This window comes from Charadrius vociferus, unplaced genomic scaffold (genome assembly GCF_000708025.1).
Source record: "Charadrius vociferus isolate BGI_N301 unplaced genomic scaffold, ASM70802v2 scaffold90, whole genome shotgun sequence".
Classification (NCBI taxonomy): Eukaryota; Metazoa; Chordata; class Aves; order Charadriiformes; family Charadriidae; genus Charadrius; species Charadrius vociferus.
The window spans coordinates 12,654,639-12,680,419 of NW_009647222.1; the positions used below are offsets into that span (position 1 = coordinate 12,654,639).

Genomic DNA, 25,781 nt, shown 5'->3' on the forward strand with positions numbered 1-25,781 from the left:
ACAATACACTGTAATGCATGCTCTTACGAAAGGGTGTTGCTGATTAGTAGGCCCAGCAAAGGGGTAGCAATTATAGAAGCAACTCAATTGTTAGAGGTGTAACCATTATACATTGTAGAAGAATTGACTTGTCTTTTAAAGAGAGAAGTCAGGCCTCACGTTAGAGGTGTTACAGAAATTAAGTCTTCTGTGGGAAAGGAGACTCATCAGTGGGGTTCTTGAGCTTGGAAAGATGATGGGAGAAAGTACACCCTGCTTTATAGATTTCTGTTGTATCACAGCACAGCAACTACAGGGTAGCAAGTGTAAAGCAAGTGAAAAGAGTTTTACTCATGCTTTGCATAAATAAGCATCTTACTTATACATTTACCTCCGCAATATCTTGTGGTAATAACTTTCAGAAAGGATTGGTGAAATCTGAGTGCTTCACTGAGCACAGTATTTCGTGCCTGAAATTTTTATTAGCAGCTTTTGGAGGCAGGAAGGTTGTGGAAGAGGAAGAAGAACTGATAAAGATCTTGTTTTCTAAGTTGTCAAATGTTGGAAGCAGTATTCTGGGCAAGACAGACTTCTCATCTGATTAAATAAGGAATTACTTCTAAAGTCTCCTCTTATATTCCACAGAAAGATTGGTTAGCTGATGACAGCAATCCTTTCTGGCCTTAAAATTAGTTACAAGACCACAGCATCATATGCTTTGCTGTCTGTAATAATAAATTAACAACTGCAGACCTATTGGTTTTCTCTTTGTAATGTCTGCTGTTACTGCTTGAAAAGGGGATTGAGAAGTGGAAATACAGACGTCAAGAAATATTAATACTTTTCAGATTGGAAAGTGCTCAAGTTGTTGTTAGGATTGTCCGTTAAAACAGTAGACCATAACTACAGTGGGTTACTATGTTCTGAATGTGTGTAGAATCAGTATAGCATCTAAAACATTTTTTCAGGAACTTCACTTCTAGTCATAAAAATGCTTTTTAAACTAACAGCTTTCTTCTGCTCAGTAGGATGTGATTTTTTGGAAGTGTATGTTGATCTGGAACCAACAAGGAGATGACTAAGTAGGAGGAAAATGGTTTTAACATGCCTCTGCTTTGCTGAGGAATATGGAAACAATAACAGATTTGTCAAGTCTGTGGGTCAGCTAGCGTTGTAGTGATATATGATATTTCCCTATGCATGACGTACTTGGGTTGTTTTTTAAAAGCACTGTTTAGGAGCTGAAATGTGAATCTTGCTTTGTCCCAGTTGCTGTTTATCACCTTCGTGTGCGTGCTGTTTACTGATCAGATGTATCCAGAGTAGGTGGGAGATCTTGACTTCTCTGCATTGTGGCAGGCACATAATGTGGTCTTTTGTCTTATTTGTTTTATGGTGTAATTTGATAGCCAAGACTGTGTATGTTTGGCAGTTGCCAAAGCATTTTTGGTCCATACACTAAAGCTCTGCAGTAGTCCTTCTCCGTTTCCCTGTTTTTGTTTTCCCCGAGCCATGGCATCCTCCATGCTGCCTTTCCTTATCACAATGGGGTATGTTGCATCACTCATGTGCCAAGCAGTCTCTTCTCGAGGTTTCAAACAGTGCAAAGATGATTCCTGGTGTGCTTCCTTCTTTGGAAGAGAACTAACACCTTGAAAAATGAATATTCAATTAATTAAGAAATTAAACTTTAGATACTATTTCCTTCATATTTAAAAGCAGAACTGTGCTCTTGGGTGGCAGGGAGTAGTAATCACACAGACGAAATCACAGCAACACCCTTTCCTCAGTGAAGAAGAGGTAGTAGCTCATCAGTTAGTTGCTCTGAGATGTGCTGGTGACAAGGTTCAAGTTCTGGCTCTTTTGGGAGTGAGTTTGAACCACTCAGTGACCTCTGTCTCTCCCCCTTTTGGCACTTGTAAGAGTGACCTAATAAATATTTTTTTGCAACAGATATGGTCTCATATTTTATTACAAACCATGTGTAGACCAGTCACTGAGAGAGGCCCTGTTCAGTGGAGAGTTCAAAGTGTGGGAAAAGGCTTTAAGAAGGCAGCAGTTATTTTCAAGAGGAGAGTTGTTTAATAATACCTGGAGGTACTGGCTGGCCAGTACTGGCCATCTCTCTGGTCTAAAAATTGAAGCTTTCTCCATGCTGAATTACTGGAAGCTTTTAGATATCTCCTCAACTTCCTGTTAGTATAGGAACAAAAGGCACCAGCAACACCCTTTTTTTTTAACCCCCTACCCTTTTCTGCTTTTTATTCAGGGTTTTTCCTATGGATCTCAAGTTTTTCATGGGTATAGGGAAGCATGGTGCTGTCTCAAGTGCAGAGCTCATGGACGAGTTACTGCATTAAACCTGTTAGGAGTCACTGCCTGCTGCTAGGGAGAGGAGGAAGGGAAGAGATCTGGGTTCCATGGCATGGAGTGGGGTGGGGTGGTGTCCTTTCCAGCCCTGCATCTCTCTTTTTCAACCCCCTGGGCTTCCCTGGTAAAACTCTGGGATCTGAGTGGTTGCAGTCTCTCTCACTCTTGCCATCTGCTCTTTTGGAGCAAAGCTACTGACTTGCTGAAAAAAGAAAATGCAATGAATTAATAAAATCATAGAATCAAAAATGGTTTGGATCAGAAGGGACCTTTAAAGATCATCTCAAATCCCCTTACCTTGGGCAGGGACATCTTCAACTAAATCGGGTTTCTCAAAGCCCCAGGCAACCTGGCCTTGAACACTTCCAGTGATAGGGTATCCACAACTTCTCTGGGCAATCTGTTCCAGTGTCTAACCACCCTCATCGTGGAAAATGTCTTCTTTATGTCCAATCTAAACCTGCGCTCTTTCAGTTTAAAACCATTGCCCCTTGTCCTGTCACTTTACAGGCCTTGGTAAAAAGTCTCACTCACAAGCCCCCTTTAAGTACTGAAAGGCCACGATAAGGTCTCCCTGGAGCCTTCTCTTCTTCAGGCTGAACAGCCCCAACTCTCTCAGCCTCTCCTCACAGGAGAGGTATTCCAGTCCTCTGACTGTCTTTGTGGCCCTTTTCAAGACTCGCTGTAACGGGTCCATGTCTTTGTTGTGCTTGGGGCCCCAGAGTTTGATGCTGTACTCCAGGTGGGGTCTCATGAGAGCAGAGTAGAGGGGGATGTTAATGTTAAGAAAATGTTAATATTTATAGTATGGGTAGGACATAGTTACTGTGAACAACAAAAAATGGTGGATTGACTTTTTGACAATGGGAATTTCTGCCAGGTGGAAGGCTGCATGGCCTTTTTCATGTGGTTGTTTACTCTACTTTTTCCTTTCTTGCAAGTTGAAACTCTAAGCTACATTGTTCTCTGGCATTGTCAGCATGAGCCCAGAGGTCATTGGAGAAGCTAATTCCTTTGGTTTCTCCCTACTACATCTCCCAAAATAATGCTATAGTCTATCTTTAAGCCTCATATGCTGGCTGTTTTTTGTCACTACTCCAAATATTTGTACTGGGTTGTATTTCCACCTTTGCCTTCTTATGAAGGAATTCCGGCTGAACAGTTAATGTCTTTTTTCACTTGAGCTCATGTTTTTCTGGATAGTGAATTAGAAGGTCCTTACAGTTTATTAATTTTGCTTTTAGCATATGCAACCTGTACAAAGTTGTAAGTATGCAATGCAAGTTTGAGTAGCATGTTCCTTTATAGCTCATTTTACAGTCCTTGGCCTATTCCACTTCTAAATTCTCATAAGCAGCATAAGTTGGCTAAAATACACACTTCACGTTAATTAAATCTCTTAAATAGAGTCTAATTTTCTTCCTCCTCTTGAAGTTGGTGAGAGATGAGTAATAAAAGAAAATTGGTTGCTTGATAGCATCATGTATTTGATCGGTGCAGGAACAGGATAACTGCCTCAGGTGTATGGTGAACTCTTCTTTCCTGTGTGAACATTCAACATATTAAAAGTTGACAACTTTATTTGAACATTTATCCTGACAAGATAATTTTACAGAAGATCAGAATTAACGAACTGAGGAAGCACTAGAGTATGTAATGTACACATTTTAAAAAGCCTTATTTCCTTCAGTGGGTTTGCTTCCGTTAAAGTTTTGCAATTCAGCTGAAAGTAGGCTTGAAAGATTTGCAATCGGTATTGCTGGACCTAAGATTTTGTTTGAGATGATTCTTTCTAGAACATAAAAAATAATTTGACTATTGCTAACGCAGGGTTTTGAGGCTAAACGGTGAAGTGTCTGTTTCCTCTCCTGACCTCCTGACTCAGGCAGCGTAATTGTAGTGGGCAACAAGTCAGTAAAACAAAATTATCTTTTTTTTTCCCCTCTTAAGATGAGGAAAGAAAAGGTTTTGCGTGAAGGGTAATTGAGAGCATCCTGAGAGAATAAAATGTTGAGTGTTGATGAAAAGTAAACCGAATTCATTGTATCTGATGAAGCTGCTATCGTAGTTTTGTTTTAATTTCTGTCTATGTTTTCAAAGAGGTTTAACTTTCTTAAATTCATAAAATGCTTCTGACTTACGTCTTGGTTTTTATCTTATTCTTGTGTTTTGGCAAGAACTTGATGTCACCAGTTGTAGCTTCCAATAAGGGGGGCCATCCAAAATAGTTTCCATTTCCCACTGAGGTACATTCTTAGAAGAACTTTTCCAATCCAAATAACTGGCATTTATTGCTTTTTAATTGTTTAGTGTGATACTTGCTTACATTTGCTGTTTTAATGTCTTTTCCTGTCTGTAAACTGAGAGTCCCAATGGGCACATGTGTGCAGTCACTGAATTCAGTTTACATAGCTTGACAGTTGTTTTGGGAAAAGCAGATTGTGTGTATGTGCTGTTTGTCACACATGGTGTCCCTACAAGAAAAAAAGTTGTGTTAATGCTGAAGGAAAATGAAATGAAAGTAAATGAAATAGCAAAAAAAGGATGGCCTTAAGAGTTTTAGCATCATTTTTTCCAGCAGCTTTGGAGAAAGCACTCAGTATGGCACACTTACGCTTGAGCTCAGCAAACGTTCTCAGGTTGCTCTTATGTAGGCAACAAACAGTGGGCAAGAGAAATGTCTCTGGACAATTTTGCTTCTCTGGATATTACTAGTGTCCCAATTTTAAGTCTAGTACCTTTTTTGGTGAACTTTTTGTGAAAGCTGGTCATGCAAGTAGGTAGGGATCTTAATTCCATGTTAAAAAAAAAAAAAAGTAGTATATTGCTAGTCTTTGAGATTGTAAAGAAGACTCTTAGAAGATGAAAGGGTTATGAAATTTTAAAAAACACAAGGTAAGCAAATAATAATTTAACTTAGGGGTGTCATTTTTTATTCAGGTTTGTTTTCAGGGACCATTGAATTTTTAGTGCTCTGCTTTTGATAGCATGATTCTAGTGAAAATAGTTTGAGTATCATGCCCATATGGGAATGCAGATCTCAAGTCCTTCCCCATCTAGTGTACAGAAATGAGGAGGGTGTTAATTTTTCAAAGTTTAGTATTGTTTGTGAAGGAGAAGAAACAGGACTCGCTTTACCCAGCGTATTGCTGAAAACCAAGCTGGTATGTGTTATGGACCTGCATTTAGAGTCTGTGTTTAAGTTCTGTCAAGGAGGGCTAAGCTGTATGGCAAACTGTTCTTTGCACTGCTATAAATCCTAAACATGTGTAAATCTCCAATCCATGCCCTTGCCACTTTTAGCCTTCACTGGACATTGCTGAAGTCCATTCAGTAGCTTAAGACCCTGAATTCGTTTTTCATTACCCCTTAAAGCTTTTCTTATGGGTTTGTTCTGCTGCCTCTCGGCTTGCAGCTGAACTAGGTATATCATCAGTCAGATTAACTCTGGTCCTTCCCTTGCTTTGTAGGACTTCTCAGTGGGCAAACCTCTCCAACCAACACTAAGCTGGAAAAGCTGGACCCCCAGCAGGTGCTGCAGCTTTGTCTCCGGTACCAAGATCATCTTCACCAGTGTGCAGAAGCAGTTGCCTTTGATCAGAATGCGCTCGTGAAGCGGATCAAGGAGGTACGGTCTGCAGCATGCCAGCTTCTGGTGGGGAAGGACTTGGGGCATTGGGTTGGCCATCTTGTGCTATGAATGCAGGTGCTTGCTGTAGATGACCTTGGGTCACTTGCAGCAGTCCACTTCAAAGTAAACCCTGTAGAGAAACTTTGTGGGTGTGCACTTCAAGCAAAGTTTCCTGGCTTTCATCGTGGTTACTGTTAGGTAGTGTGTTTATTGGCTATGCCCTGTGATTCCTAGTCATAAACAGTGGCTGTTCCTCTGGTATGGCAAGTACTGCAGGTAACTGTTGAAGACGTAAAGGTGACTGGAATTTTTAAAGGTAACATTTGTTATTTAGGTCTGTATAGCATACATTTTACTATGCCTCATGGTTAGGCTCTAATTTAAGGAAAGAAACGGTTATCTTAACACGTGCTATGGTTGGAGAAGGTAGTATTCTTTCTTCAATGGATTAGTAAAGCTAGACTTTGTTTTCAAAGCCCATAACATGCTGTCTCTCCTCTGATCTGTATGGCAAAAATATCTTCCTGCGCTGCTGTTTTTACCACTAAACCATCATTTGAGAATCACTGATCTGCTTAAATATTAAACGATACTGTTGGGGAGGAAATTAATTCCTGGGGTGAGCAACCTGCAATTGGATTGTCTTTCTAATGTGTAACTACTGATGTTGGAAGCAGTTGGATGGCTGACAGATTTTATTTTTTTTTAAGCTCAAGAGAGACTGGCAAGAGAGGAGATGCTGTTTGAGAGTATTTCCTCACATACTCCCAGATGGGTAGAAAAACTGGTGAATGCTTCATATGTTAAAAGTCTGTGAGCCCAAATACCTTTCAATGCCAAAAGAAAAAATTTTGAACAGGTGGTTAATTTTTATTCATGCAATATAAACAATGACCTTGATCCGTTGTTGCTCTATTGGCTTAGAGTTAAGAAAATCCTACATGACAAACTGGATAATAAATTTGATTCATCGGCTGTTTTGAGAAGCTGCTGTCATCATGAAGTTGTAAGTCCAAAATAATGTGGGAGCCATTAAAAAGGCCTTTATACTTTGGTGTATCAAGATCTGAGGCCAGCTATTACACAAGATGTAAAGATATTTGCAGATGTTGGTGACTCAGATCACACAAGCTCAGAAATGGGATTTAATTGGCAGCCTAATGACAGTGTACTGCGTTAATCCAAGCAGATTGTAATTTTTTTGGCTGTTAAAGTGTGAGAGGGAATATTGACATGATTTAAAGTCATAGTAGACGCCACCAGTGCAATCTGCATTAGTTGGATTTGCCTTCTACAGGGCAAGTGGCAGAGTCCTTTTCAAATTAGCTATGGTGATGTTTTCTTCCAGTTTGTAAGGCTTATGACTTTTTCCATGTAAAAGAAATAAAACGATGATACTGATATTTTCACTAGCCACTTTATCAGACTCCTCTCTGACAAAGTGAGGGAGAAATGGGTGACTCTGGAACTCGGGCAACTTACAAGTCAGTTGGGTTGGATTTTTTATTTTTTTTTTTGCTCACAATGCTTAAGTAACTTCAGATGCTTTCAATCCCTCTGCCGGATCTGGTGGGTTTTTACTGTTCATTTTCCTTATAATTTTTAAATTTTTTTTTTGCATTGGCTGTTCTGCGTGTGTGTTCTGGAGGAGCCGGGTGGGCCCTACTCAGCTTAAATCATTCTTTCCAAATTGTTTGGCCTCTCCTTGGTGCACTAAATCGAACCGCTGTTGACAGTTGTTGACAACAAGGGGTGCAGCTGAACTACAGCAGGGTATGTCTCTCGTTACAAGTGTAGACAAAGAAAATCACATTTGGCTGCACCCATTTGTCAGCAATGATTTAATTTTGCCATGTAGACAAAGCTTTGACTGTTGGTAAGGAGTAAAAATGAATAAGAAAATGAAGTGTATTGTGAAAAGCATAATGTGTACATAAGCTGGACAGTAAGTTGTTTTATCCTCATTTTAGTAGTCAGTATTTCCCTTTTCCTTACTTTAACACTGTCAGCATTGAAGTGTTTTTCTTCTGATAACAGACTTACCAAGTGACCGATGCTTTTAACTTTCCTACAAAATGCTGGTGAGCTTCAGTCTCAGATTTCTTACTGTTTGTCTGAGCTATGTTCACTTTTCAGACTGTCACTGACTGTACTCGGTGCAGTAATAGTCCTACTGTATAGTATGCCACAGTCATACTGTCTGCAGCCAGGATTTTTTTTAGTCTTTCCTGGACAAAATGTCCCAGGGAAAATATCTTTTGCTTATTGTCTGTGTGGCCAGAAGTTTCCTGGTTTCTGGCAAAACTCAGAAGTACTGTTGTAAATTTATTGGTCCTCGATAACTCATGATTGGCATACTGTCTGAATCAAAATGGTTCTTAATAGGAAAGAGAATAAGCAAAGGCAAACAAAAACATTGCATGATGGTAGTTAGTGCAGATTTAAGTAGACCTGTCTGTCCGTTCCCTTACTTTGGGGACCAAAATGGTCTAGCTTTGCTCTCCATCCTTTTTCCCAGTTTAGCTAGGACTTCTTTGCAGTGTGTTGGCTGGATCCATACCTGCTCCTAAATATAGAACCTGTGCAGCTTCCAGGTTGCTGTGACTGTTGTCTCCCAAGGAGAAATACATTTACCCAAGCGTTTCCTTGAAGGGGAAAGAATTGAAGATGTGATCGAAGGTAGTTGACTCCCCTGCATCTCTTCAGCAGTTATGCTTACTCGTACTCTAACTATTGGTTTTGGAAGGGTTTGATTTTTATGACAATAGGCTTCGTCTTCACTGCCAAAAAAAAAAAAGAAAGATGTGCTTGCATGTTTTTAGGGAAAAATAACCACTATGCGTTAAATATTATGTTTCATATTAATTTTTGGCAACTCACCATCTGTTGCAATACTGCATTAATTCCAGGACCACTGAAATATTTAGGATTCCTTTTAATTTTTTTCTCCTTACCAGTTTGAAAAGCAACAGAACGGCAATTTGGGATTTCTCTATGTGTTAATCCAGGGTTATGGCATCTCACAAAATTTGACAGTTTTCAAGAAAAAAAGCCTGTGTGCAGCATTTTTTGGGCAATTTGTCTATGCTTTGGTATTTTGTAGGATGAAAATTTTTATTGGATGAATCACTACATTATTAACTTCTGGGGGCATTCTGTTCAGATGGGTCTGGGAATGGGATCTAGTCTGTCTACTGATAGACCCACATGAGCTTGTTATATATGTGTATGATAGGAAAAAGGTGCATTTTTTAAAACCCAGTAGATAATGTGTTATAAAATGCCAAGGTATAAAAGGCAATTATAGCTAGTTAACAGGTTGAACAGCTCCTCCCTAAACCTTGGAGCTTTTGCCAGAGTGTTTAATGATTGGGACAGAGTTGACAAACATACCTTACAGAGAATGTGATACTTCAGGCTAAAAATCACAGGGGTGAACCATGACTTGCTAAGCAGGGATCAATCAATCTTGGTCTGTCTATTTTGGGTTGTTGTATGTAAAAACAAAAAACAAATAAACAAAAAACCCCAAACCAACCCCCAAATTCTTTTGTGTCTGTCAGCATCAGGACAAGAGAGCTCAACTGCAGTGTTTTTCCTGTGTTTCTGTGGTGGGTTTAGTGTCCTAGCTGTAGACAAGAGGTCTTGATTTGCTGCATCCCACATCCATCTCTGCCATGACAGTGCTACAGATCTGCATTATAACTAGTCCGAAGTTTTGAGCAACTCCAGTTGCTGTTGGGTTTATGAGAGCTGCATGTGCTCTCTTTGCCAGGAGCGTCTGCCTCAGTTTTGTGATCTGTAAAATGAAAGGGTTCTGCCAGTATTAGTTTGAAGACAAACGTTGACCCAGCACTAAATAATAGGTACGAACTGGGGGAAAGAAGGATTAATTAATTAATTAAGCAGGGAGAGAGCTACTTTATATTAAGTCCTTATCAGTGGAGGATATCTGTTTTGGGTGGCAGGGAAAGAATTTGGAGAGTTGTCTGACAGGGGATGGTGAGTAACAGGGAAGGGGAAACAAGAAGAACAAGTAAAGGCTGGGAAACAGAGCTAAATTTTCAGAGAGGGCCCATGATTTTGTGTCCCTCCAAAATTGCATAGTTTCAGTGCCTTGAAAAAAGATTGTTTCGTGCATAAGGTGCTCAAAAATCAGATCTTTCAAAATATCTGAAGCTGAGTATCCAAAAATTACTAGTCACACTTGAAAATTTAGGCCTGGCTTCTTTCTAAGAAAGCAAAAGGGAAACTGAAAGCCATCTAAGCTCCTTTCAAAGCTTTGAATGAAAAGATCTTCAGCATTTCTTATTAGACTTCCAGTATTGGCAAAGGAGATGTGTTACATGAAGTATCCTATGTACCCTTAAAGGCAAATGTAGTTCCTAGATAAACTGTGCTTAAAATGTATGTGAAAGTGGATTATTGGGAGGGCTCTTATGCTTTGCCCTAAAACCAAATTTTGATGCAATGTTACCTGTAGCTTTTATTGCCATGGGAATCCCAGATTGACAATAATTTTGAAAACAGAACACTTTCTACAATACAAAATGAAATTAATAATATCTCAGTCTAAGCTTGTGCATACCTGTAGGGACACCCCCCACCCCCACCCCATTTTCAAATACAGTAAACATTACTTTTGTATTCTTAACTATTCTTAATAGTTTAACGACTTTTGTCCAGGCAGGTATTAATATCAGTAATTGGTTTGCCATATAGCAAATTATAGTGTATGGCTTGTTTCATACCTGTGAATTCTTCTATGGGAATAGCTCATTATTTTGAGCAAATATTCCAGAATAAGATGTGTATATATTTAATTTTTTTTATTTGTTTAGTTTGAGTTTTTTTCCTTTACTAGCTTGCTGCAAAAAGCAATTGTAATGGGCTTCTCTAGTATGTAGTTACGATGTCCAGAAATACATCCCTTAATGTTTGGCAAGTAAATAACTTTTGAAGCAACACATAGCCCACATCTCCCAATATTTCAGCTGTTTAAATTATGGATAGGAGCTAGACCATTATTTTTTATTAGCAACTAGTCTAGTGCATTCGACAGACTCACAAGAAAATCACTTCTATACTCAAGCACATTGTAGCTTATCCCCATGTATTTAAGACTCATAAATTGTGAATCGGCCATTCATATCACCATATGTGTGAAGTAAAACATGCCTGGCAATTTTGGGATTTAGGAATTTCAGTTTATTTTTTGTGCATGCCTTGTGGCTTTTTGACCTTTATTGTAACTTTGTTGTTTCTGTGATATTGAGCGTTTTATTGAAGAGACCTGTTGCCTAGTGGCAAAATGTGATGGGGAGTGTGGCCTGCAGAGGTCATCAACAGGGTTTTGTTCCACCCAGAAGGAAGGATGGGTTCACTATGGGCAGGGCCCCTGGCTTTTAACCCCTCTCATTAGAGGTGAGGGAACTGGCAGTGGTAGGGACAAGCTTGTGAAGGTTTCGCATTCCCTGGTGGAAATTAAAGCACGTGGTACCTTGAAAGTGATGATAAAGAGCAAAAGCTGTGTAAGTGCAGAAAGCTGTTCATCACCAGGAATGAATGAATCCTGGGCCAGAAACCTTGAAAGCACATTGCCTGGCTGGGGACTAGGTTAATGCAGTGCAGGATCCTATTAACCAAGGCTGCAATTACACCTGGAGTGCATATCTACTGCAAGCACACATACTGTCTACTGGGTAATGCACCACAGTCACTCTTCTTAGGTCCATTCCTCTCTGAGCAGAAAGATTTGGAGTGTCTGGGATTCATCCCATGCTCCAGTAACAGTTGACCAGTGTCCCTTCAGAGAATGGACTCAAATGAAAGGGAAGTTTTGTGGAGATGTTTTTTGCTTGGTTTTTGTTGTTTTTTCTTATTTTAGTACACTGCTGAGTGAGATGTTTGTTGCCATTCCTGTTAGTTATGGTTTCCCGGTAGGTGGTATCAGAGCTAAGTTTCCAAAACTGTTTGTGAAACCTGTTTTCAGCAGACATGCCCTGAGAATGATGTACCTCCTGATTAAACTGAAGTAGGTCAGCAAAATATGAATGGTCTCACCAAGTCCAGAGTGCTTCTTTGACTTCTGGCCTTTGTTTCAAGGTCCATGTGCTCATATCAATCAGACCACTAAGTTACTTTTCATCCCATTAAAGGGAAGGGCTCAGAGGATCAAAAGTAAGCCTGTTAAATGAAGCCTGGCAAAAGTGAAAATGGAGATGAGTTTAGTTTTTACGTAACATAATAAAGACTTTGTAGATGAGGCCACGTTAACTTGCAAGCAAAGCTGAGCTTTTTGGTTTGCAGACTTAAATTAGCAATGCCCCAAATCCAGAGAAAGAGGCCTGAGAATTCCATGGGGTGCAATAATTCTGAAATAGGTAAAAACCTGGGTTGAAATGCCACTTGTATTTTCAAGGGATTTAATGCCATGTTGCCATGCCTAGCTAGAAAAGCTAAGGAACATAGTGTTCTGTGAAAAAGTCAGTACCTTATATAGTCTTTGGCGTCTTGGAATTATGACATTGATGAGGACTGTGGCAATCTATCAGGCTCTTTATTTCTCCTCTCTTCTGTGAAGAGGTGTTATTTATTAAGAGTGGAATCTTAACAGGCACCACCATGCAGAAATAAATGTGCAGGGTTGTTAGGCTGGAAACTATCTTCATGTCCTCTGGTTGATCTTGCTCATTTTTCTTCAGCCTGATGTGCAAGTAGCTTGAATTCTTGAGTGGTGGGGTGATGTCTGAACCAGACAGCCTCAAAACGGGAAACTTGAAAGCTCTTGAAAAAGCTTCACAATTGTTACTTTAATATGTAGAGTGAATGTCTTGCTGTGTGTGCCCGAGGCAGATGGCCAATGCTCTGTTGTATGTGAACTTTATGAAGTGATCCAGCAGTTATTAAGGAAGAGGAAAGATTGTTTGCACTTGTGACAGCCTGAAATCTATTGAGTTAACATGCGGTGCTTCATTTGGTGTCATAAAAAAGGCAAGTCCCTCCCTCCTAGAATGTACGTGTGAAATCAATTCCAGCGTGTTACCTTCTCTTGTGCTTTGGTTTCTTATGGCCTTTTGAGAAAAGATCTAAACTGGAGTCCTTTCCACCACCAATTTCCAAGAAAGAGTAGGAGATTAAACTTAAACAAGCACCTAGCTATCAGAAAAGTTTGCAGTATTATAGAACTTTGGTGCTTAAATGACTGGCACCAAAGATTGGCAGTCCAGTATGCTAAGCGTTATATTAACACTTTCATTAGGATTAGTGCATGGAAATTGTGATTATCAGGTACCTGAAGGAATAGAAATCAGTTTCTTCTTATAGCTTGTTTAAACTAGGAAAATGGGTTTCTTATTCTATCCTTGTTTCTCCAGGTGGAAAAAACAGGAAACAACCACAACGAAACACCCCCCCACCCCCCACCCCAACTCCCCCCATGCTGTAGATGTTCAAATAGGAATATTGAAGTCCATTCCAGAGTTAGCAGACTTGATACTGAATTTGCGCATGAAATAGATTTGAAATATGAAGAAAGCAAGTATCAGCCTGGGCTGTATCACACAAGGTACTTCCATGAGAAATGGGAACATATTGATTGTGTTGCACAAAGCTGTGAGAAGATCTCATGTGACACACCATGCACAGCTCTCATGAACTCACCTTCCTTGAGGATACTAGTACAACAGAAGGGTTACAATGGTGCCTGGGGAGTGGAAAACCTCGGGGAGAAGACTGAAAAAGCTTTACTTGTTTACCTTAGTCAAATATAGACCAAAAATGGTACAATTTCTCTTTCTAAATAACTCTGGGGTTAATGTAGATTGAAAATAGTCTTCTCCCTCCCTGCTGGATTGTGTTGATACAGGAAAAGTCACTTTACAGGCTTTCATTCTTAACGATTACCTCCTGTTTCACTGTTGAATTGAAATTTTCAAGGTGTCAACTCTACCCCTAAGTGAGAACGGGTGTTGGGGGGGTGGGGCAGGCTGAGGGGGGAGAAGAGGTGTCAGGAATGTTAGCTAAAAGCTGTTCGGCAGTTTGACGTTCATTTTAGATAGGTTAGCCAGTATTATTTGCAAATATTTGGAATTGTACCGATGGCTTAAAGATGGTAGGTGGTAAACTGGGGGAGCAGGGTTGACCTTGTGTTAGCAGCCCTATAATTAGCATTCTGATAACAATCAGATGTGATCTGCAGAGATGACTTCATGTTGAAAGTATTACAAAGCTTTAGTGCAAGTAATCTGTCCATCTTGCTTTTTATGAAGGGTAGGGTTTCCTTAATGTTTCTGTGCCATTGGGGCATGAATGTTTCTATATGAGAACATTATTAGCTATTATTTCAACACTGCTCTAGAAGTATGAAACATACCATTTATTACTTATTAATTCCTGTGGGCATTGTTCCTGACTGGATGTGTCATCTACCTCTGGAAGCCTGGATAAAATGCTGAATTATAGTATAGTAGAATACCTTGTAGTCAAGTGTATGATCTGTGCCAAACTGTGGTGTAGTGAACAAGAAATAAGATTTTTTTGTTTATTCTTTTTTACCAGAAGCAAAAGTGATGTTTAAGAGCAGTTGCCGGGACTGGCAAATTATCTAAAAGATAAAATCCCAAATCAGATGAATTTCAGCTAAAAAGGTGCTCAGGTAGTTGTTGTAAAACAAATCAACATAACAGCAGAATATGGCAAGGAATTTATAAGAGTTTTTAACGACAGAAAGGATTCCTGCATCATAGCCTTTCGTTTTGCTTAATCCAGTCCATAGAATTTAATTCTTGCTTATGCCAGACATAAGCTACATGGGAACTGAAGAAGAACTACTTACTTTTCAATTTAAGTTCTCCTGCCAGGTCATAGCGTAAACTTTCAAATGCCTTCTCGCTTTTGATCTTTTTTTTCCAGAAATCCATTTATAGACATAAACAGAGAGAAATGCTCAGCCTTCTGTGAAACTTGAGGCTGCTGTGACTCAATACAATAAAAAAGGATGCGCAGAGTGAATTAATTACCGCTATTCACTCATTGAACTTTCTGAATTGTTGATTGTTGTTGTTGGTATGTACTGTTGTTATCCTATTTTGAACAATATAGCCTCAGAAGAGCTTTCTATGGAAATGATCTACAGTGCTCTAGATTTACTTGAGGCTTTCCTGAAGCCAGAGACTTACTACCAAATGTTGTGACCTCCAGAAAAGTGCTGGGACGTTTGAGTTTCAGCATTGTGGAAGTATGGTGGAGTCAGTCTTGGAAGTAGCTCTTCTGGGAATGAAGGAGTAGATTCTCCCCTTCTCATCATCACTGGGGTGTACTTGGCTCATTTCATGTTCTGGTTGAACATGAAAGAGCCGATACACAGCTTCAAAAATATCTTTCAAAGTTTTTCACATTAAAAATGGCTTGCATTGTTAGAGCTGACATACTGTTGAGTTTCCCTGGTGAGAAGTTGATTTGGACTTCCATATGAGAACTGTGGCTGTCGGGGAAAGAGCAAAAGCTTCATTTGGCCTGTCAGACATCCAGAAATCCCTGATTCCTGACTGCTGGGCTTGTGTCCCTGCGCATCTCACACTTCAGCCTTCTTGCGTGTATACAGGCCATCTGCATAGCACATGGGAGATAGGTCTGATGCAGCCAGATGTGTTGGACTGGCTGTGTAAGTGCAGCAGGGTGCTTGAACCTATCTTTGCAATTCCCCAGACAAAGAAAAAGGAGTCCTAGATAATCCTTTTACCACTTCACAAACCGTAGGAAATAGTTAAAACTCAGCTCTTTTGCATTCTCTGAGAACAGATCTTAGAGCTTTTTCTTCTTAAGTAGTGGTCTCTTCCAGAAAACGCTTTCTTCGTGTGTGTCTAACCCTGACTGAATATGGTGAAGGTTAGCATCCTCTTTTGAAAAATTTTGAAAGACCTCCTGTAGGACATCTAGAAAAGAAGACCTACAGCTATCGGGTCCCAAATGTGAAGCTGAGAATAATATTATTAGATCAGTGGCTTGGCAAATATAGTGATGCTATTTTAGATAGCACCTTTTTACTCTGCAATGAGAACAGTGATGTTTTCTGAGAAACATCTCATTAATGATAGTGGTCATCACTTTTCAAATCAAAGCTTATTCTTGATAGGAAAACGAACTTGCTTAAAGCTAGTCATTCTGACATGTTAAAAGTACAGGACTGAGACCATAAGGATCAATAACATTTGCAAGTGCTGTTCTATAATATTCAAGCTCTGGCTCAATACAGGAGTATTCTGAATGAGTAATACGACAGCAGTGTAAAATCGGGAAATGAGGGAATTGAAGGCCATGTTTTGTAGCAGAATTATTAGGTAGTTGAAAATACAGTTGTGCAAGTTATTAGTTAGGCAACAGATCACTCTGTACCAGATACAGATTTTTCTTTCTCTAGGAAGAGCTAATTGAAGACAGGCTAGGAGTTTCTGACTTGTTTCTGTGGAACTGTACTCCACTAAAGAGAGGTTTTGTGAGGACGTTGTACCCACAGGTTCATTTATCTTATGTATTGTCTGGGTGGTTTTTTATTAATTATTTTCCTTAAACATTTTTAGATAAATTTTAGAGATGACTTTTTAGATGGATGTAGATTGTTCTATGAAAGCACCAATTGAAAGCTCTGAAAAAATGTTCTTACTAGTTACAAAGTCAATGACCTACAAATTACTATAACCTTTTCTTGGTGACATTTCAGAAAACTTACTGATAAAATCAGATATTTCTTTTTTTTCTTTTCCCAAGAATCTTGTTGTGTATTTAAAAGTCTGTCACAGCAAAAGCAAATGCTGAGTTAGGATCCAGGAACACATGCAGTGGGAGAGATGGTGCTTCACTTCACGTGGTGGTCCTGCCGCTTCTGTGACTGTCATGCTGAAGGGTCAGGCCAGCAAGCTGATGGGACAGAAGACCAAACCACTGAAAAAAAAGAGCCTGGAAAGACCAAGCTCGTTTTGTTCCCACTCCCCAACTTATGTGCAGAACCGATCTCATGAACATACAGCTAATTTGAAGATGAGGCGTGGGACTGCTGCTTTGCAGCCTGAGGTTGCATTGGATTTTGTGTAATGTGAAACTGTGTGCCGAGTTTCACTTGCTTATGTTACAGTTTAGCTGTTTTGAGAGAAAAAGATGATAAGTAGCTGTGGTGTTGAGGGAAATGTAAGTAAAGAAAGTCTTGTAGAACAGAACGGTGATAGGAGATGTATCCAAGCTGAAGAGCTGGTCCATCTTCTCCCACCTCTGTGAAGTGCTTGGAAGTCTACTGGTTCATTAATGCTGGGTGAGAGGAGAGGTGGGTATTGTTTTAATTGTAGCTTTAGGACTCCATTTTTAGCAACAGTTAGTGATAGCAGCCCTAACTTAAGTTGGAGGACTGCCAGTTGGCAGAGGGATGTTGGTAGCTCTCAAGCAGGGAAGGCTCAAGTTGGAGCTGTGAGGGAGACATGGGTTGCAGAGTTCAGACCGTGGGGTAGCGACAAACATATGTCCTGTCCAATAGTGCAATATTCAGGAAAAGATTTACATAGAGGTGGGAAAGCTAAACTCAGGAGTGAACCTTCTTATTCTTTTGAACTCTGAATTCTTTTGTGCAACCCAAGGCCTCCAAAAATAGTTAAATCTTGATGTTACAGGCACAGCAGCCTTACACTGTCATGTATCTACTATAGCACTTAGGGACCAGATATGGATTTAGCTGTTGATCTTATCAAGTAAGGGCCCTGATGTACCTACTAATATTACTAAACCTCAATGTTAGAGCCAGTTAAAATGGTTACTTTTTGTTTGCTAACTTGACTGTGATCTCTGCAATGCTTAGGCAGAATAACCCTTTGCAATTGTTTACAGCAATGACAAATTACAGAGGGAGCAGAAGGAACATTTTGGCATGGGATTCAGTCCTGGATGTGTAATAAGCAAAACTTAAAACACAAATCATAATTGTTTACCTGGCAGTGGCACAGAGGAAAGGTATTCATGAGAGCTGTACTCATTACAGATGCTGAAGAGAAGGATGTGGGATCCTTGGCTAGGCATCTCTGTTTCCTACCCTGGCAAAGATGCTACCCAGTAAGTTTATCATTTACCAGTGTGTGGGATGAGTGGGAGAAACAGAGGATGTTCCATCATCAGGAAGTCATCACAATCTATTGTGCTAACTTTGCGTGACATTATCAAAGAGAGAGGGGAAGGGGGGAAAAAAACCCCATTCATTGAGCACATTTGTTTTCAAGCAGTACAGAAAGAGGAGCTGTCTTCAGTTTTAAGTGCGTTGATTGAAAAGTATTTTCACACCAGCACATCGTGACTAATATTCCATGCAGTCATGTTCCCGCCTGTCACTTTCAGATGTGGTTTTTGTGCAGCTGCAGGAAGGCGTTCATTTAACCCCAGCCAGGCACCTGACTACATAAAGGGAAAGGCTGCTTGTGCTCAGAGCACTGTTCTAGCAAGTGAACTTTTCTGGAACTTCTCTGGACAGGCTGGAGAGCTGGGCAGAGAAGAACTTAATGAGGTTCAACAAGAGCAAGTGCAAGGTCCTGCACCTAGGGAGGAAGAATGCCGGGCACCAGTATAGGTTAGGGGTGGACCTGCTGGGAACTAGTTCTGAGGAGAAGGATCTGGGGGTCCTGGCAGACAGTAAATCATCCATGAGCCAGCAATGTGCCCTTGTCGCCAAAAAGGCCAATGGAATCCTGGGCTGCATAGGGAAGAGTGTGGCCAGTAGGTTGAGGGTGGTCATTCTCCCCCTCTACTCTGCACTGGTGAGACCACAACTGGAATACTGTGTCCAATTCTGGGCTCCCCGGTTCAAGAGAGACAGGGAGCTGCTGGAGAGAGTCCAGCAAAGGGCAACTAAGATGATTGAGGCATTGGAGCATCTCCCTTAAGGGGAAAGGCTGAGAGAGCTGGGACTCTTTAGCCTGGAGAAGAGAAGGCTGAGGGGAGACCTTATTATTGCGTACAAATAACTAAAGGGTGGGTTGAAGGAGGATGGAACCAGACCCTTTTCAGTGGTTCCCAGTGACAAGACGAGGGGTAACGGGCACAAGTTGGAACATAGGAAGTTCTGTTCAAATACACAGAAAAACTTCTTTATGGTTAGGTGACAGAGCACTGGCACAGGCTGCCCAGGGAGGGTGTGAAGTCTCCTTCTCTGGAGATTTTCAAAACCCGCCTGGATGCAGTCCTGCGTAATGTGCAGGACTAGGCAGTCCTGCTTTAGCAGGGGAGTTGGACTAGATGATCTCTAGAGGTCTCTTCCAACTCTAAAGATTCTGTGATTCCGTGAATAAGGATTACACCTTAATTGTTGTGTGTTTTTGAGTGGCAGCCGTAGGGGATGGGAGCTGACAGCAAATCGTTAGCACAGAGGGACACAGGACAAATGGATATCTAGCTGAACTCTTGAAAGTTGTTACTGAGTCTGGGGGGGACGGGATGGGACAATGACACAAAACATCTTGCCTTATTGGCATTTTAAAGAGGGAGTGGAAAAGCTGGGAATGACAGAGCATCTGCTTATGAGATGTATTTGTTTTGTAACGAATGTCAGCAGTGCCTCTCTAGAAATTTGATTCCAAGTTTAATGAACTTCTGACTGCGATTGCATGTTCTGCAACCAGGGAAAATGTATCTGGCTGCAATTTTCAGTCTCAGTCATTGAACTAACAAGATGTGACCTCTGTTTCCAAGAGCTCAGGACACTTACATGCTCATGACAGGTGTGCTATAAAACCACACCAGGTAAGACGTATATATAGGGCACTGGTTTTTAGCGTGGTCTCTTGAAAAGAATTGTGTAGTGTCCAGTGCTGACCTCAGTCTTTTTGTGGGCTAAATTCATGTCTTTATTCTGCTTGGCAGTGTGGGCCAAGAAGAATTCTAAAATGAATGCAAGAATTTGTGGTGTGCAAGATGTCTGAAAGTACCATCAATTGTTTTTGTGTTTCATCAGTGTGGTGTTACAAATGGGCCTGTGTAACGGAGAGGAGAGTCTGCAAGCCCTTACTAGTTGACAGCGTGAATGGTGTAGCAGAAGGGGCTGTGCTGGAGCCCTTTTAAGTGGGGGAATATCCATCTTGCACTGTTGGAAGTAATTATGAATCTGTTTTCATTTGAGGAAAGAAAAGCCCAGTAGATGTCATTTCATGTTTAAAATGTGAAGCTGAGGCATAAATTAGTGTCCTGCTGTTACTGATCCACGGAGGAGTCACGAGCTTTGAAACAGAAACAGACCCCAAATTCTGAATGTCACTGGCTGTACAAAAAAAGTACATCATGCTGGAAGGTGGGTTTTAGGCTTGTCCTCTTTTATGTTACTGTACTAAAAGAAAAAATGAAAAAACTCTTCCACCCTTTTCAATGTAGGAAGGTGAAAAAATCCCGTCTTCTGCTCTGGGCATGTGCAGCCTCAGGTTTGCTGCTTTAACAGGAGGAATTATTTTTGGAAAGAAATAAAATGTGCATTGGGAGCTCTCTCCCCTTCACTGAGAACATCTTTTTTTTTTCCTCAAGACCAGGCTGGGCAGAACCTCTTGCTTTGATGAGAATTAGGGCCGGGACCTCACATGCTGGGCTCTGCCCTCTGTTTTTGTTCTGTTGCTTCTTAACAGGCTTCAGGTCCAGTCTTTTGACAACGTAAACTCTTCTGTAGCTGTAAGTTGGGGGTGCCGCTAGCTTACTTAGTGGTGTGTTTGAAGGAAGGAGAAATTGGTGATGGTGAAGCCATCTATGGACTGGTGACAGCACAGCTCCACATCTGTCATGGCTTGTGGGTACAGGGTGGTGACCTGCCGATGGGGGAGTTGCCCTCAACTGTGGTGGCCTGGTGTAGTAGGAAGCTTGAAGCAAGAAGAGCAGAAACAATGGCTCAGATAAACACTTCCAGATGGTTGTAGGGCAGTGGAAGAGCTGCTGGCTCTGAGGCATCTTGCTGTGCTTCCCAGATCGTTTCTCAGCCAGGGATGGCGAAGAAGGCTGAGACCTGAGTGTTTTTCAGAAGAGACTGTGGCAGGGTGTTGTGTGTGGGAGGTGGGAGTTGATGGGAGCTGCTCAGAGAAGGCAAATCCCCTCGTCTGACCCTTGAGGGTGTCTTGAAAAGCAGTGACTGCCTTGGCTATTGGCAAGGGAGCAGACTTTGCCTAAGCTCCCCTTCTCCAGATGCTTTTTATTGCTACTGTATGGAATTAAATAGATGTAAATTAAGTGGATTCTTAGGAGTGTTCCCTGTTCGTTGCAGATTTCCAAAGGACAGTTTTAGTCTCTCTCTGGTGGGTAAATAGGGCTGACCCTCTGAGTCCTGCAGCTGAAGTCCCCATCTGAGCACCAGAGGAACAGGACTACATGCTAGGAGAGGTAAAAAGCTCAAGGTCTGGCACCGGAGGCCCTCAGCTGGAGGGGGAGGAGACAGGAAGGATGTAAGTGTGTATTTAGGCCCGCTTCAAGGAAAGCTGCAAAGAGGCATTGGCATTTATATACAGGAGTTAACATGTGGGGTTTTTTCCTAGTTAAAAAAAACAGGTTCAGTCTGAGTAAAAATTGGCCTATCCTCACATTACTCAACTGTAGTCCTCCTTGTCATGTCACTGGCTGTGCAGCTGCTGTGGCCTCCTGCAGCAGGCAAACTTGAAAATTAGGTGTAGGAACCCATAGGAAACACTCGCTTCCACCCTTTCTCTTTTTTGTGAGGCGGGTTTTTTTTATAGCCATTGTGAATGGGTCCAAAAGTAGCAAAGAGCTTGGAAGGCCCCTCTGCATTTCTTCTTCCGTTTGCATGTCAGCTTCAGCTTCTCACCATGTTCCCCTCCCGTAAGTGGATGTTACTAGTATTTACACAAAGACCCTAAAACTCAACAGATGGAAATTATTGGAATGGAGAGAAAAGGGGGCCTTTGGGTTTTTTTTTGTTTCAGAGCGTGGTAGAGGCAAGCTTTGCCTCTTGCATAGACGCTGTGAGGCCACATGGAGAACCTGCCTGTGGAGGAGAACTTCAACACCAGGGGAGGTTTCTGGCTGGGTCCTTATGCTGCTCACTTTAATGAGGCGTGCTGGCTTTTGGCAGGTTTCCGACTGGCTGCCACTCCACGCCACTTTCTCTCATTAGGTAGGATGTTTTTAGGCACTGGATTGAATTTACTTCCATCCCGTGCAGACCTGGTGGTGGTCTGCTTTTTACACACTCCAATTTACAGACCTAGCGCCACGCTACTAAATTATTAAGCTGGGGGTTTAATAGAAACCCCTGTGTAGGCTTAAATTGTTTCCACTCTATTTGGAGTTTCCTGCTCTGCTGGTTTTTATTTTGTCCCATGCATGAAAGCATGGAGGGAGGAATTCACAGGAAAGCACAGAGGCAGAGAGGAAGAATTCAGCCTGAGAGCACTAGAAAGTGCAGACGAAATAAAAGGTTGATTGGTACTGTATCCAGCTCTGATGGAGGTGACGGGGGAAAAAAGCTTCCTAATCCCCATAACAGCTCAGCGGAAACTTGTGTATTTGTTTTCAATGCTGTTTATAACTTAGGTTTCTCAATGAAATATTTCCTTGCCCGACTCTTTTTGTCTTCACTCCTTTCCAAGGGCTTGAAAGGGACATTTGTCAGCAAACCCGGCTCCCCTAGTTTTTCCCCCAGTGTAAAACTGCTGCCGCCAGCGGGGTGGCAGTGCTTGGATGGGTGGGACTTCCCTCCTCAGTGGGGGATCCCCTTTCCAGCTTTGCACTTCTTCCACCCAATCCTCCTCTTGCTGCGGGCTCTTCCTTGCAGCCCCTCACCACTGCGTGCTGGGTCAGGATTACACCTGCCCATTAAGTACTATGTAAGTCAGATCTATTCAGCGTGGCTTGTTTTTCAGCAGTGCAAAAATAAATTTGTGTTGTTCCTGCTGAAACAGGTACGGTTGCTGTCCTCCACCAAATGGGTTGACTCTGTCACACAGTTAAAGTGAGGGATGTTGTTTCAACCAGGGACTCCTGGTAGACCAGGAGTTCTGAGCACTGATTCCTGCTTCATCATGAGTAGTGACCTCCTTCCTCTGGAGGTAATTAGATCGGAGAGGTTCGGAAAAACAGTGATAAGAGGAGGCAGTGGGCTAAAACTTGTCACTGAGTGTCCACTCCTGCCCTTCACTCAGCAGCTACTGTGGGCATGCATCGATTCCCAAGTGACGGGACCGCTTTCCACCAGGACAGAGCGTGGTTGCAGGATGCATTCCAACCACTCAGACATAACCCTTTGAAGAGCCATCAGAGTGGAGCAGCTGGGGTTGTCAAGCGCAGCTACAGCGAGCCGAAACAACCAACCTTCAGGTGTGCACTTGGGGGCTTGGAGCAGATCTATTACCAAGCTCTCTGAATATATGGTGTGTCTTACAACATGTAAAACAGCTTAAACCATCTGACTTGGCTCATGTGCATACGGTACTAGGAGCTACGGGTGAATCCTGCCTGGAGTTTACAGGTCTGGGTGAAGAGAAAGTTGGGCTGTGAATTATAAAGGCTACCTTCATCACTCAATGGCAGGAATAGCACTGCAGTTCCTGTCATTGTCATCATGCTGGAGCTGTGTTTGGGTACTTACTGTGTTTAATTGCATGGCTGATTTACTTAATGTTTCTCCTGGGGTCACTCATAACACATTTATTTTTAGGATTCGGGGAAATTAGGGACACTACCAATCTGTTGTGTTTCTCTCCCAAGGCAGTCTTCCAGACAATGATGGTAATAACAGCTGTGGCTTAGTCACAGAGTAACTTGGCTAAGCCAATGAAATTAGCACTGACAACTGTGGTAGAGCTTAATGCTTGCGAATGAACGATCTCCACGGAAAATATACTACAGGTGCAGGCCACAAGTTCCCTGAGTTTGGATAACTTGGAGGATATGCATATGGTTTAGTGCAAAACCCCTGGCAGTGCCTGTTGGCTTTCAACCCTGTAAATAAAGGATTTTCTGATCAAATACTCAGCATTTGGGTGTAGAACTGTGGTGGGCATATGTCCTCCCTGGTATACAGCTGTGAATCATTCCGTTTCACGACGAACTTCTTGTGCCCCAAAAGAAGAGCTCCTTTGTACTTGGCTGATAGCTCCAGTGGGGTGTCTAAGATGCTTCTCGGTTGCTTTTAGGAAAGACAGTGTGCTTAAGGGCCTGTGGTAACAGTCGGCCTAATGCACCTCACTTTGCTTGTTGTCTTTAAACAGATGGACCTTTCTGTGGAAACTCTTTATAGCTTCATGCAGGAGCGCCAGAAGAAGTATGCCAAGTATGCGGAGCAGATCCAGAAGGTCAATGAGATGTCTGCCATCCTCCGCCGTATACAGATGGGCATCGACCAGACGATCCCGCTGATGGAGCGGCTCAACAGCATGCTGCCAGAGAGTGAAAGGCTGGAGTCCTTCAGCATGAAACCTGACCGGGAGCTAAAGTCTTAGCTGATCCGGCAGGCTCCCCCTCCTCACCTTCCATGCCCCAGTGTTCAGCACAGACGCCCTTCCAGCGGGCTGGGCTGGCAGATGTTTGAAGTGGACGGCAGTGTTGCCTGACTCTCTGCCAGGGCATCAGAGGAAGAGCAGTGTCAGCTGCCAGAACTGTGCAGCCAGGAATCCAGGAGCTCCCTGGTCCTGTCGTCTGGAGAAGATGATTTACCATTCTTTCATCTCCCTCCTCTTTCCTTCCTGTCTCATTTACCACTACCACCGCCTGTGCCGAGACATTTGTTTCATTGCTGTGACTAGATTGGGGTTTACAGAGGAGGAGTTTTCTTCCATGTGATTTCTTTTTTTTTTTTACTAGAAAAATTCAAAGGGATACAGGGTGTGACAAACCCTCTAACATGGTTTTTGTGCCACTGAGATGTAGAGAATTAGATGGCAGGTATTTTGGAGATCCCCTGGCCTTGGAAATATGTGTGTTTTTTAGGTGGAATTGTGGGAGCCAGGAACTGGCTTATTAAAATCTCCCTATTATCATAATTAACATGGTTTGCATGGCAGGGTTTTGGCATTTCCTTCTCTAGTCTCCTGTTTTTATGGGCTCGCTAATTTATGAGGCTGTAAAGGAATAATTGTTCCAGATATGTACATATGTTAATGTTAAGCAAGCCTTAGTGTTCTTCTACCCCTTGCCCTGACTGTCCCTGTGTCCCAGCTGGTGGTATTTCGTGTCCCTCACCATGCACAGTGATTCTGACAGGCACTGGCACTGACCTGCTCACTTTGTATCCCCAAGTTGGACATGAGGTGTCTTTTTTTATTTTCATTGGGACACTCCAGTTATCTTGGTGCTGTCTTTTCCTACTGGAGGGATGCAGTTGTTTCTTTACCTTCAATTGTATGGAGTTGGAGGGGGGGAGATAGGAGTAGTCCTTTTAGGTCTTCTCCTTGGCTTAGCTGCTGTCATGCTGAGAGCTTGCCTGAGCGCGGTGTTTTATGACTGAAACCACACAGACCTTTGGGACAGCACTGAGTGAACTGCCCCAAAGGCAACGGGATGCTTTTGCCTTCTCCCAAGCTGAGGGCTCTGCTGGAAGGCAGGCAGCATGCCCATGCCGCCCAGGTGCTGGGCCGGTCCACAGGAGATGAGTTGGTTGCCGAGTCTGCCACTGCTCTGCTGGCTGCAGGTGATTTGCAGCACCTCTCTGAGCTTTGGTTTCTCCCCGTATGAAACAGGGCAATATTCTACACACTGCTGTAGAAATATTTACAAACCTAGAAATAAGGTTTAATAGCCTGTGTCAGCATGCATGGCAGCTCTTGTCTGCAGCAGAAAGAGGGAGAAA

General features: G+C 42.1%; 1 protein-coding gene across 1 annotated transcript in view; it reads left to right on the forward strand.

Annotated features, from left to right (window-relative positions):
* LOH12CR1 (loss of heterozygosity, 12, chromosomal region 1) overlaps nt 1-24,435 on the forward strand; it is a 72,950-nt gene extending 48,515 nt beyond the window's left edge. The window contains exons 3-4 of the mRNA XM_009879790.1: nt 5,820-5,977; nt 24,205-24,435. Coding sequence (XP_009878092.1) covers nt 5,820-5,977; nt 24,205-24,435 — 389 coding nt within the window. The remainder of the gene's footprint in view (nt 1-5,819; nt 5,978-24,204) is intronic.
* Nucleotides 24,436-25,781: the final 1,346 nt, after the last annotated feature.